Here is a 14,744-nt window from a genome sequence, read left to right as displayed (position 1 = left end):
AGATCCTCTGGAGAAGGAAATGGCAGCCCACTCCAGTACTCTTGCCTGGAAAATCCCATGGACGGAGGAGACTGGTAGGATACAGTCCACGAGGTCGCAAAGAGTTGAGCATGACTGAGCGACTTCACTTTCACTTTCTTCAATTTGGAGAGCCTTCCCCAGCTGTGGTTAGTGAGGGGGCGATGCGACTCCAGAGGGAGACAGAGGGAGGCAGCGCCACGATCCAAGGAGTGCAAGCAGACTCCAGGAGCTGGGAAAACAAACGTGAGCCCTAAAGAATCCTCCAGAAAGGAACAAGGCCCTGCTGACACCTGGGTGTGAGCCCCGTGAGACTCATGTGGGGGTCCAGACCTATAAAGTGCAAAATAAGAAATGTGTGTTGTTTAAAGCCCCTAAATTTGGGGTCATTAGTTATGGAGGCGGTGGAAAAGAAAACAAGGGTGTTGCAATCCTAGGTCACGTCTCCCCCCCTGGAGGGCCGAGGGAGATGCCGCACAGACCCCCAGGGTGTGTGGGAGAAGCCCAGAGGGAAGGCCACTTGGGAGCCCGACAGCTCAACGAAGGCTGAAAGGACCTGAAGGAAAATGTTTAAAAGAATTAGAGCAAGCCCAGAAAGAGGGCCTAAAGTCAAAGGGTGACAAGGTAAATCGTCTTCATCTTGGGAGAAAGGCTGCTGTAATGCTAAGCCCCAGTCCAAGCCTCTCTTCTGGGAAGCCTGATTTGACCCAACTTAGAACAGCGAAAAAACAAGCAGAATAAAAGCCACACTGTTAGGTGCTCCTAAATGGTTTCTGCTGTCCCCTGCAATCCAAGGGCAGAGGGGTTCGTGCTTGGCTTTCTGTAACCCAATCTGCACCCAGGAGGCAGAGAAACAACAGCTAGCCACTGAGGGATTCAAACGAGTAAGGTCGCTTTCCTGTCACTTCTGCCAGTACTTCTAGGCAAAGACAGTAGAAATCATAAGACAAAAGTTGGTGCTATGAAGCAGTTTAAGAGCTCTTTGTGGAACGTTCTCTTGATTTCAAGATTTTCTCCTTTAATGACAAGGGAAATTGAGCTGCATGAAGGATGGACATCATATACACATTTGCTTATGTTGTAACCCTGTATATAATTATATGATGTGAACCTAGTGGTTGTTGGGAAGTGAAGTTTTAATGGAAAGAAGTATATTTTTATCCCTGTAAAAAGTTAGAATAATGACTATGTAATGCGGAAAAAAAAAAAGTAAAATGAGAAAAAAATAACCGGTTGATGTTTGAGTTTCATTGAATATTTTGTCTCCTAAGGATACAGAACCAGGATTACTTTTATAAACAAATTAAATTATTATGATTCAAGGAAACTCTAAGACAAGAATAGCTTAAGTTCTTAAGATGATTGGACTCTCAATTAAAAAAGAGCTCCTTGAGGTTTGTAAATGTTTTAACATCTGTTTTATGATTTAACTGTCAAACTAAATTATCCTCAACCAGGACTGTACTACCTCGTGAAGCCTACCAGTTACTTTGACTGTTTCAGAACCTTGAACTTACAGAATATGTACGAAACCTTATTAGTCACTCTCATCCAGCAACTTGCCTGATGGGAGCAACATCCTTGAGATATTTTCAGTTTTTAAAAGGTTCCAATTGATAGAGCATTTTTCCTTATAGAATTTTCTCCAGTTTATGGTTGACCTTATACTACAGACAGGAAAGAGAATGAAGTGGTCATTTCTGTGCCTACAACATGTCAGATATTGTGGTGGGAGCTTTACATATTTTTTTAAAATGTGCTCTTCACGGGCTTTCCAGGTGACTTAGTGGGTAAAGAATCTGCTGCAATGAAGGAGATGCAAGAGACTCAGGTTCGATCCCTGGGTGGGTGAGATCCCCTGGAAGAGGGCATGGAAACGCACTCCAGTATTCTTGCCTGGAGACTCCCATGGACAAAGGAGTGGCAGGCTACAATCTGTGTTGTCACAAAGAGTCGAACATGACTGAAGTGACTGAGCACACATGCATGCTCTCTTCAGTTCAGTTCAGTTCAGTTCAGTTCAGTCGCTCAGTCGTGTCTGACTCTTTGCGACCCCATGAACTGCAGCACGCCAGGCCTCCCTGTCCATCACCAACTCCCGGAGTTCACTTAAACTCCTGTCCATCAAGTCGGTGATGCCATCCAGCCATCTCATCCTCTGTCGTCCCCTTCTTCTCCTGCCCCAATCCCTCCCAGCATCAGAGTCTTTTCCAATGAGTCAACTCTTCGCATGAGGTGGCCAAAGTACTGGAGTTTCAGCTTCAGCATTAGTCCTTCCAATGAACACCCAGGACTGATCTCCCTTAGGATGGACTGGTTGGATCTCCTTGCAGTCCAAGGGACTCTCAAGAGTCTTCTCCAACACCACAGTTCAAAAGCATCAATTCTTCTGCTCTCAGCTTTCTTCACAGTCCAACTCTCACATCCATACATGACTACTGGAAAAACCATAGCCTTGACTTTAAATAGGAAAAGGAGTTCATCAAGGCTATATATTGTCACCCTGCTTATTTAACTTCTATGCAGAGTACATCATGAGAAACTCTGGGCTGGAAGAAGCACAAACTGGAATCAAGATTGCTGGGAGAAATATCAATAACCTCAGATATGCAGATGACACCACCCTTATGGCAGAAAGTGAAGAGGAACTAAAAAGCCTATTGTTGAATGTGAAAGAGGAGAGTGAAAAAGTTGACTTAAAGCTCAACATTCAGAAAACTAAGATCATGGCATCTGGTCCCATCACTTCATGGGAAATAGATGGGGAAACAGTGGAAACAGTGTCAGACTTTATTTTTTTGGGCTCCAAAATCACTGCAGATGGTGATTGCAGCCATGAAATTAAAAGACGCTTGCTCCTTGGAAGGAAAGTTATGACCAACCTAGACAGCATATTAAAAAGCAGAGACATTACTTTGCCAACAAAGGTCTGTCTAGCCAAGGCTATGGTATTTTTCCAGTGGTCATGCTCTCTTCACTTCATTCCAATGAAACATTACAAGCTATGTCTTATAGAGAAAAAAAATGATAGGCTAAAATACAGGATAATTCTACTTCCTCACTAACTAAAATAACTAAAAGCCAATAATATATGACAAATAAATATTTCAGAGAAATAATGTCATCAAATTAATGATGAGGCTACCAAACATAGACAAAAATAGTAGGCCAAACGTATTCTTACTTTTCAAATTTACTGTCAAGGATCCATATTTTTAATGAAGTGAAAGCCTCTCAGTTGTGTCCAACTCTTTGTGACCCCATGGACTGTATAGTTCATGGAATTCTCCAGGCCAGAATACTGGAGTGGGTAGCCTTTCCCTTCTTCAGAGGATCTTCCCAACCCAGGGATCAAACCCAGGTCTCCCATGTTGCAGGTGGATTCTTTACCATCTGAGCCACAGGGAGTCCAAAAGAATACTGGAATGGGTAGTCTATCTCTTCTCTAGTGAATCTTCCCGACCCAGAAATCGAACTGGGGTGTCCTGCATTGCAGGTATATTCTTTACCAACTGAGCTCTCAGGGAAGCCCATATTTTTAATAATAGACCACAAACTAACCCATAGGAAATATTTTAATAATAATAAAATAAAATAATAAAAAAACAAATAATAAAATAATATTATAATAAATAATAGCAGGTATAAAACAGGTTATATTATTTAGAGTAAAATTACAAAAGTCATGTGAGTATGCATATAAATATATATACACACATACATATATATATATGAATGGCAAACTAAATTAGTAAATAAGAAAACCTAGCTATTTTTGTCATTTGATCTGAACAGTACTATTTAACAATTATATGTATAAGGTATTTAACTTTATTGTTGAAATACAATGTAATGATCAAAGGTAGGAAACTTTGATGTATATAGTAGAAAAGATATCTGAATACATTTTATATCAAAAATAAACATTAGCAAAATTCTGCTTTCATTTTTGCTCAGGCTTGAAGTGATGGACAGACAACCTAAATGGTCAAACAGAAGGCTTACATTATTTTTATATAATGGAACACATTATAGTCATTAAACATTTTTGAACATAAGACTACAGGACATCATGATATAATGCCAACAGAGTTGGGGGGGAATGATAGGAAACAAAAGGCACACGAGAAAATCCCAACAGTGTAAAACTAAAATGATACACACATACAGTTATGTGCACAGGAACCAATATGATAACGAATAGTCACTGCTTCACAAACTTTAGAATTTTGTGTAATCTTTTTTCAATTTTGCTCATTTGATTCTATTTTATGTTATATAATTAATGTGTGTTTTATTTCTGATTAGACTGCAAACTTTTGTGAGGCCAGGAATCATCCTTTACATTGCAATTGTAGAGACCTTTTCAGTATTTGTCATTCACAAAGTTTTAGATTAAACCAAATGAAGTGTAAGGTAGTCTATGATTTTACTTTAAGAAGGGTTTCTTTATATTTTAAAGTTTGTTTTTATTTGAAGGCACATTTATAGCAGTAAATATGTCCAAAGCACATCTGGACACAATTCCATCTGAATAGACTGCCTACAATTTCAGTAAATTTTTTCTCTTTAAATGGGTTTATAACCTCATTTTTTTTTTAAATCTACTTCATTGTGGTGTGTAAAATTCACATTCTGCTAAAAAGAATAAGATATAACAAATGTAAATTTAGACATTTAGGTCATGTTCCATATTAAAATTCAACATGGCTTCCCAGGTGGTGCAGTGGTAAAGAATCCGCCTGCCAATGCAGGAGACATGGGGTTTGATCCCTGGGTGGGAAAGATCCCCTGGAGTAGGAAATGACAATACACTCCAGTATTCTTGCCTGGAAAATTCCATTGACAGAGGAGCCTGGTGGGCTACACTCCATGAGGAGTAAGTTTCAGAATAAGTTGCTGCTGCTGCTAAGCCGCTTCAGTCGTGTCCGACTCTGTGCGACCCCATAGACGGCAGCCCACCAGGCTCCACCATCCCTGGCAAGAACACTGGAGTGGGTGAATAAGTTGCTAGTTACATCATTTAAGGGCTTCTCTCATGACTCAGAAGGCAAAGAATCTGCCTGAAGTGCAGGAGACCCGAGTTTGATCCCTGGGTCAGGAAGATCACCTGGAGAAGGAAATGCAACCCATTCCAGTATTCTTGCCTGGAAAATTCCATGGACAAAGGAGCCTGGTGGACTACAGTCCATGGGGTTGCAAAGAGCTGGACACATCTAAGAAACTAACATTTAACACTTAACTACATCATTTAAATGATAGGAGACTTGAGAACCAAGCCTCTGCTTCAAGGGTAGAGGAGTTTTATGAACAGATCTAGATGGGCTGGTACTTGACCTGATGAGGAATGCTTCTGGAAAGTGACCTTCACCTCACTCAGTCTCACAGTAAACACCAGTCAGAAGTGTATTATGCTTTACTTATACGGCAAGTCCCCTACGAATGAATTTCATTCTGAGAGTGTGTGTGTAAGTCCAATTTGTTCGTAAGTCCAATAAAGTTAGCCTAGGTACTCAACTAACGCAATCAGCTATATAGTGCTGTATTGTAATACCTGGTTTATAATACTTTGCACATAAATAACACATAAAAATAACACACAAAAAGAAAACATTTCAATCTTACAGTACAGCACCTTGAAACTGGACAGCCTTCAGAATGGGAGAAAATAATAGCAAATGAAGCAACTGACAAACAACTAATCTCAAAAATATACAAGCAACTCATACAGCTCAACTCCAGAAAAATAAATGACCCAATCAAAAAATGGGCCAAAGAACTAAACAGACATTTCTCCAAAGAAGACATACAGATGGCTAACAAACACATGAAAAGATGCTCAACATCACTCATAATCAGAGAGATGCAAATCAAAACCACTATGAGGTACCATTTCACGCCAGTCAGAATGGCTGTGATCCAAAAGTCTACAAGCAATAAATGCTGGAGAGGGTGTGGAGAAAAGGGAACCTTCTTACACTGTTGGTGGGAATGCAAACTAGTACAGCCACTATGGAGAACAGTGTGGAGATGCCTTAAAAAACTGGAAATAGAACTGCCTTATGATCCAGCAATCCCACTGCTGGGCATACACACTGAGGAAACCAGAAGGGAAAGAGACACATGTACCCCAATGTTCATCGCAGCACTGTTTATAATAGCCAGGACATGGAAGCAACCTAGATGTCCATCAGCAGATGAATGGATAAGAAAGCTGTGGTACATAAACACAATGGAGTATTATTCAGCCATTAAAAAGAATACATTTGAATCAGTTCTAATGAGGTGGATGAAACTGGAGCCTATTATACAGAGTGAAGTAAGCCAGAAAGAAAAACACCAATACAGTATACTAACGCATATATATGGAATTTAGAAAGATGGTAACAATAACCCTGTGTACGAGACAGCAAAAGAGACACTGATATATAGAACAGTCTTATGGACTCTGTGAGAGAGGGAGAGGGTGGGAAGATTTGGGAGAATGGCATTGAAACATGTAAAATATCATGTATGAAACGAGTTGCCAGTCCAGGTTCGATGCACGATACCAGATGCTTGGGGCTGGTGCACTGGGACGACCCAGAGGGATGGAATGGGGAGGGAGGAAGGAGGAGGGTTCAGGATGGGGAACACATGTATACCTGTGGCAGATTCATTTTGATATTTGGCAAAACTAATACAGTTATGTAAAGTTTAAAAATAAAATAAAATTAAAAAAAAAAAAAGAAAATATAACTTGACAGTGAAATTACAAAAAAAAAAGAAAGAAAGCTGTGGTACCTATACACAATGGAGTATTACTCAGCCATTAAAAAGAATACATTTGAATCAGTTCTAATGAGGTGGATGAAACTGGAGCCTATTATACAGAGTGAAGTAAGCCAGAAAGAAAAACACCAATACAGTATACTAATGCATATATATGGAATTTAGAAAGATGGTAACAATAACCCTGTATGCTGCTGCTGCTGCTAAGTCGCTTCAGTCGTGTCTGACTCTGTGTGACCCCATAGACGGCAGCCCACCAGGCTCCCCCGTCCCTGGGATTCTCCAGGCAAGAACACTGGAGTGGGTTGCCATTTCCTTCTCCAATGCATGAAAGTGAAAAGTGAAAGTGAAGTCGCTCAGTCGTGTCCGACTCTTAGCGACCCCATGGACTGCAGCCCACCAGGCTCCTCCATCCATGGGATTTTCCAGGCAAGAGTACTGGAGTGGGGTGCCATTGCCTTCTCCGATAACCCTGTATACAAGACAGCAAAAGAGACACTGATGTATAGAACAGTCTTTTGGACTCTGTGGGAGAGGGAGAGGGTGGGATGATTTGGGAGAATGGCATTGAAATATGTATAATATATATGAAACGAGTCGCCAGTCCAGGTTCAATGCAAGATACTGGATGCTTGGGGCTGGTGCACTGGGACGACCCAGAGGGATAGTATGGGGAGGGAGGCGGGAGGAGGGTTCAGGATGGGGAACACATGTATACCTGTGGTGGATTCATTTTGATATATGGCAAAACCAATACAATATTGTAAAGTTAAATAAAATAAAATTTTAAAAAATAAATAAATGCGCCAAGAAACTTTTAAAAAAAAGGAAAAAAAAAAGAAAAGTATAGCTGTTTAGTACATTAGCTGGCATACAGGGGCCGGCATTGAGTGAACAGGTGAGAAGAGTTACTGACTCGGGGAGGGACAGGAGGTGGGAGATGGTAGAGCTGAAGGATCGTCAGCAATAGGAAATGGAGGGCAAGCTGCAATTTCACTCTTGCCTGATGTTGATGTAATAGGTTCAGATTTCTCGCTGGATTCAATTCTATCTACCCTCTTGGAAAAATGATCCAGTGATGTCTGGGTAGTAGAGTACCAGCTACATCACTGCCTTTACTCTTGGTTCCAGACATGCTGGGCTTAATATAAAAATGTACTACTGTACTCTATACAGTAAAGCACACAAAAGCACGACCACTTGAAGAGGATGCACCCACATGACGATGTAAGCCAGACACACGTACTGTCTTACATGATTGCACATGTGAGCACAAGTTCGCATCTTTGAAAATTTGTAACTTGAAGGTTTGTCTGTAGGGGACTTACTGTACCAGCCACTAGTTACTGGTTGCAGACAGACCTGGAGCCAGTCTCCAGAGGGACTTCTAAGTGGGCAGGGAGCCAGCTCTCAGGAGGAAGCTGGGGTCAGGAGGAAGGCAAAGGGAGTACTCACATACCTGATATCAATCCGCAGCGGCATGACTCCAAGGGAAAAGGCAAAACTATACCTCCATGTGACAGCATGCTGTGTCGTCACCTGACTTATTTGTGTCCATAAGTATCTGTATCATTTACCATTAATGAAACTAAATTCTTCACCTGCGTCTGACGGTGTCTTTCCATCAACACACATCCTATCGCCCCAACCTTGTAAAGGTCATTAAATACCTACTTTCTGTGAATGGAATTCCGGTCATATCAGCCCTGGCTTCTCTGCTTACACTTTTTCCTCATTCTTCAAATCTCAGAGAAAATCCTACATCCTTTATGAGTCCTCAGGCAGGACTGATTTTTTTTAGGTTCCTTCAAGTACCTTGTTTCTGTATTTAGATTGTGCTGTGTACCTACTCCCACTACTGGTATCTCACTGACAAATATCTGCCCCCCACTAAACTGATCTTTGGCCTGACAGTTCTCTAAACCCCCAGCTTTTAAAGAAGTTTCTATATTCATCTGTCAAATAAATCCACTAGCCATTGTTTTTAGCACTTAAGGAACATATTGTTTGAACACCGGCAATTTAACATTGAATTAAACCTGATGCAAAAGAGGGTCAAAAAATGACACACTGATGAAAGCTTTTTGAGCAAAAGAATAACGGTATAAAGAAAGAAAAACACAGAGTGGGGGAAGGAAAGAGTGGGAGGAACAGAGAAAGTAGCACCGATACATATACACTACCACGTGTAAAAGAGATAGGTAGTGAGACCCTGCTACATAACACAGGGAGGCCAGCCTGAGCCCAACGCAACATTGTAAAACAATTAACTTCCAAATAAAAAATAAATTAAAAAAAGAAAGAAAACCAGAAATATTACTGTCTACCAGATAATGCTCTGCTAGTTTTATGCATTTTGGCTCATTTGATCCTAACAATGACATTATGCAAAAAAGTTGTTATTGCCCCCATATCTCAGATGAAGAAGCTGAAGCAGAGGAATTACCATGAGATCATCCAACAAATAAGGGGTGGAGCTGGGATTTAAATCCAGGCGGTTTGGCTCTAGAGTCCTTGTTCTGAGCTACTGACAGTCATGTATGTACTCCTTCCCGTTTATATATCCCTGGAAGCAGACCGTAAGACAGCAGGAACGTGCTAGGAGAAGTCAAGGGGAACGTACTCGATCCGGCCCCACGGCTCTGCAGGTGAGCGGAAGGGCACGTGCTGTCAAGGCTGTGTGTCTGAGTGCCTTGTGACCACACAGACATGCGTGGTGCCAGTGTTATCCACATGTGGGCTGCTCTTCACATCAACACGGTATTATCCCTTGCCCCATTTGACCTACTTGTAGTATTTGGGGCTCTAATTCTTCCATACAGTCTAGAATCAACTTGACAAGTTTCAAGGAAAACACCTACTTGGATTCTGTTTGAAGCTGAACTCAATCTACAGATCAATTAGATAATAATGAATCTATCTGTGAATATAATCTTTTTTTAAAAATTACTTAAAATTGTTCTTCTAATGAGTTTAAGTTTTACAATTATTCCAAAAAGGTCTCAGATGACTTTTTTATTTTTTTTTTTATTTTTGTTTGTTTTTTTATTTTATTTTTAAACTTTACATAATTGTATTAGTTTTGCCAAATATCAAAATGAATCCGCCACAGGTATACATGTGTTCCCCATCCTGAACCCTCCCCCCTCCTCCCTCCCCATTCCATCCGTCTGGGTCGTCCCAGTGCACCAGCCCCAAGCATCCGGTATTGTGCATCGAACCTGGACTGGCAACTCGTTTCATACATGATATTTTACATGTTTCAATGCCATTCTCCCAAATCTTCCCACCCTCTCCCTCTCTCACAGAGTCCATAAGACTGTTCTATACAAACACCAATACAGTATACTAACGCATATATATGGAATTTAGAAAGATGGTAACAATAACCCTGTGTACGAGACAGCAAAAGAGACACTGATGTATAGAACAGTCAGATGACTTTTTTAAAGATTATTTCTACATATCTATAACTGCCACTGTAGATACTGATTTTTTAAATTATATTTTCAGTTGTGTTTGATGTTTATCTATAATGCGTTTTTATACCCTCCAATTAATTCTAATAAGCAATGTATAGATTAAATTTTCTATATAGAAACTCGTACCCTTTGCGGCAGACCTGGGTTCAATCCCTGGGTTGGGAAGATCCCCTAGAGAAGGAAAAGGCTACCCACTCCAGTATTCTGGCCTGGAAAATTCCATGGAGAAGTCCATCGGATGGCAAGGAGTCATACACGATTGAGCAACTTTTCACCCTTTGTCGATAAATGACATTTCCTTTCTTTTCTCCTTATAGATTTTTAATTCTTATTCTCATTTTGCTATCTTGCCTTGGACAGCCAGTCCAACAATAAATATAATTAGTCACAGTGGATTTCTTAGTTTCTGATTTTAAAAGTAATGCTTCCAATACTTACCATTAAATATAATGTTTGTTGTAGGGTTTTGGTAGATAACCCTTATCAGGCAAAAGAAGTTACTAATTTGCTACGAATTTTATTTTCTTCTCTTCATTAGTATCAGGTACTGAAAAATTTTGACTGTTCTTTCTGCATTCACTGAGATGATTATGTAGTTTTTCTTTTTTTAGTCAGCTAATGTAATGAATTATATTAATAGACTGTCTAATGTTAAACCAATCTGCCATTCCTGGAATAAATTCAACTTGGTCTTGAATATTTCTGGCTTCAGTCTGCTATTAAAAAAAAAAAAACTGCCTCTAAGGTTATAAGTGAGAATGGCCTATGGTTTTCTCTTGTTGAATTGTCCTTGTCTGGCTTTAAAGTTATACTAACTCCATAAAATGAGAAGGACCATGTTCTTTCTTCTATCCTCTTGAAAAGAATTTGTCTATAAAACTCAACGCCAGTAGAATTCACCTATAAAATCAATTAGGCCCAATGCTCTGTTTAAGGGAAGATAAGCTATTGACTCAATTTCTTTCATACTAGAAGAATATTTGAGTTTTCTTTTTTTTTGGTGTGTGTTAATTTTGACAGCATTTTACTTTTCTGGGAAAATCAGAAGTACACAATTAATTGACATTCACAAAAATCAAATTCAGAAGTTTGGGGGATAGTAAAGAAGAAATTAAAATGTATAGAAAATCCAGTAAATCAGCTCCAGAAGTCCAAAGTGTAGCAATGGTAAAAGATGATCAACAGGTATTTGTCCCACCAAAGATAACAGAGACAATCGGAACTGCCAAAAGCCCCTTATAAGTAAAGAACCAATGAAAGGACCATGACATTGATAACATGTCCACTTTCTTAGACTTCTTGACATTTTTACCAATGTATTTAGAGCATTTAGGATAGTAACTACTTTTCAATTAATCACTTATTATTACCATAGCCTTCCCTATCTTCAGCAAATTATAGATTATCTTCTAAACTTTACTTTTTTCCCCAACATTCCTTTCTGTTTCCAGGAAACAATCTTTAGTTTGGTTCCATTTTTTACTTTTTTTCCCATTTCATTAGTATCCCAACTTAAGGAAGATGTGGGTCAAATTGCATAAAACTATGACACCAAGTGCTTCCCTGGTGGCTCAGTGGTACAGAATCCACCTGCCAATGCAGGTAATGCAGGTTTGATCACTGGATCAGGAAGATCCCCTGGAGGAAGAAATGGTGACCCACTTTAGGATTTTTGTCTGGAGAATCCCATGGACAGAGGAGGCTGGCAGGTCCATGGGGTCGCAAGAGAGTCGGACAAGACTTAGCGGCTAAACAACAACAATAAAGACACTAAGTAGAGTCATGCCTCAGTCTTAACTAAAATTGAACATTAGGTTTTCACATATGCCACTCAGAGAAAAATGTTATAAATCCATACATGTATGGATGACATGTATGGATTTATAATATTATATTATACATATATTATATTAATGTATAAATATTATATATATATTAAATAATATATAATATTATATTATACATATATTATACATGTATAAATCTATGTATATGGCATACATGTATACCTGACATACATGTATAAATCCATACATGTATGTATGACAACTGAAGTGTGTCAGCAATCTACCTTTCCTTCCTTTGAATTTCTGAAAAGAAAGATGAGGTACAACAAATAAACTTAAGGAATTTATAAGTTAAAAACGCACACAGTATGCCTTTATGACATGTCCAATTAACCCCCTCTCCACTCAAAGCTCAAGCTAGAGCACTGTTAGCTTAAAGTGTCCTTTAGAATCTTGGAATAAAAAAATTACTTCTTGCTATGATTTTCTAAAACACCATAAGGGATTTGGAATATAAAACTTATATTTTCTAAAAGCCTTACAAAAAGTACTCTAGTTAACATTTTCAGACAATAGCTGTCTTAAAAGAAGTGACACCTGGTTCATCTTCAAGACCAAGGAAATCCGATCAGCGGCACACTGAGCTCCCAAACTGCTACCAAACAACTCAGTCATCAGCTCCACAACAGAAGGGAATTCTAAAGACAACTAAGAAGCCCCCAAAAGGATACTTAAATGGCCTATAAAATATTTTTAAAGGCTTATGAAAGAAACAGTAAATGTCAAGAAGGTATAAAGTGAGAAAAGTACGGTTTACAGAGAAAGAGAAAAAAGTAGGGGAGGAATTCATTAATTGAGAAAAACAAGTAAGAATAATTAAGAAAGAATATGCGACAGTCTCAAAAGCATTCACAGATGGTTTTCAACTGCATTCAATTTACCCTGAGCTGTTAAAAGGTCATGTCCAATTTTTTGACTTTGACATCTTAGAGGTTCCTGAAATCTCCACCAGGTGTATGCTGAAATAGAGTTAGCCAACTTCCCTAAAATAGCAGCCCAGGCAAACAAACTCATCTAAGAACCTCTGTGTCTACCCTTTCTTCTCCATTTAATAGAAAATATAAAGATGGTACAATAACAAGAAGGTTAAGGCAATAGGAAGTTGAAAACAAAAATGAGAGTAAAAACAGACCTGAAGTAAAGACCTTGCTCCCTTCTCTCTTTCCTAGAGGGATGCTTACAGCTTAAGGATGTATCAGCATCCTCCTGGGAGGCCGAGTTATAAGCTCTGTCTAACCAGCAAAATAAAAAGTGCCATCTCAAAGTGCTCTGAAGAAAGTAAGATACAATTTCCCTAAAGGTTTTATGAGTACTTCCAATCTATTTACAATTAACTCAAATGAAATAATCACTAGTAAAATGAAAAACTGGGCACAAAATGAGTCCAAAGAAATCAGTTAGTGACTAGAAAATACTTGGCACAGAAAAGTCAGTTGTGCTTTCTCGATGCTGTTATTTTTAACTTAGGACTTTGAACTGAGTAAACAATGTAACAAAAATTAAAAAACCTATACTTCTAAAAAAAAAACAAAAACCTATACTTCTTTCCAAAGTATAAAGATTCACAATGAATCTTATTTATCTAGCTTCTTGTTCACATTTGTCGAAAGTGTAAAAGCAATTTTTTAAACAAAGAAATAGCATACAATAAACTTGCTGTATATTTCACTTCTTTTATAGTGTTGATTTTAAAATTATTGCTTTTCCAGTCTTCTGGAACATAGAAATATACAAATTTTATAGAATATTAAAATATAGAAAGATTCCTTGAGTTATATTTCTATGTTTTAGGCGAGGATCTGGTCATCTAACAAAAAAGGTTATTAACCAACGGTGTGAAATAACAATACAAGGTGAACATGAAATAAATGGTCAAACCCTTCACACTCAGTACTCACAGTATACAGACAAACCATCTAACAATTAGTTAACTATACAGCTCAGTGGGTAAAGAATCTGCCTGCAATGCAGGAGACCCCAGTTCAAATCCTGGGTTCGGAAGATCCACTGGAGAAGGGATAGGCTACCCACTCCAGTATTCTTGGGCTTCCCTTATGGCTCAGCTTGTAAAGAATCCTCCTGCAATGTGGGAGACCTGGGTTCGATCCTTGGGTTGGGAAGATCCCCTGGAGAAGGGAAAGGCTACCCACTCCAATATTCTGGCCTGAAGAATTCCATGAACTGTATAATCCATGGGGTCACAAAGAGTTGGACACGACTGAGCAACTTTCACTCACTCACTGCCTTTGAAGAATTGTGAACAAAGCCAGAAATTCTGCTAACCAAATTGCTCCTATCAGTAATATGAAAGTTTATTAAAACTTAGATCACCTACAACTTTTTCAAAAGATAATGAAACCTTTTAGTTGTTAAAGAAAAAAAAAAAAAAAACCAGTATCATAGACACGATGTTATAAATAATGCCTCCTTGTGGGAAAAAAATTCACCAAAAACTTATGACAATATCAACTGTTGCATAATCTGATAATTTTTATGCTTACTCTGACAAAAAAGGATTATTCAACTAGAGATTCTTTTTAGTATATTTTTAACCAATAAAACTTGTATCAGACACATATTAAAACAAACTGCAAAGCCATTGTAAAACCAATTCCGAGTCCAAATG

The 14,744-nt window shown here is 38.8% G+C and overlaps 1 protein-coding gene across 3 annotated transcripts in view; it reads right to left on the bottom strand.

Annotated features, from left to right (window-relative positions):
* BCKDHB (branched chain keto acid dehydrogenase E1 subunit beta) overlaps positions 1-14,744 on the bottom strand; it is a 267,754-nt gene that overhangs the window by 26,786 nt on the left and 226,224 nt on the right. Inside the window, exon 10 of one of the 3 annotated variants that reach the window (XM_055534876.1) lies at positions 3,699-3,998. The exons of the other annotated variants lie outside the window; for them this stretch is intronic. Coding sequence (XP_055390851.1) covers positions 3,972-3,998 — 27 coding nt within the window. The 3' untranslated portion in view covers positions 3,699-3,971. Of the gene's footprint in view, positions 1-3,698; positions 3,999-14,744 lie in introns of those variants that run through there. 3 annotated transcript variants of the gene reach the window in all.

Source organism: Bubalus kerabau, chromosome 9 (assembly GCF_029407905.1).
Source record: "Bubalus kerabau isolate K-KA32 ecotype Philippines breed swamp buffalo chromosome 9, PCC_UOA_SB_1v2, whole genome shotgun sequence".
In the NCBI taxonomy this organism is placed as follows: Eukaryota; Metazoa; Chordata; class Mammalia; order Artiodactyla; family Bovidae; genus Bubalus; species Bubalus kerabau.
This window is presented reverse-complemented; position numbering and strand designations above follow the sequence as displayed.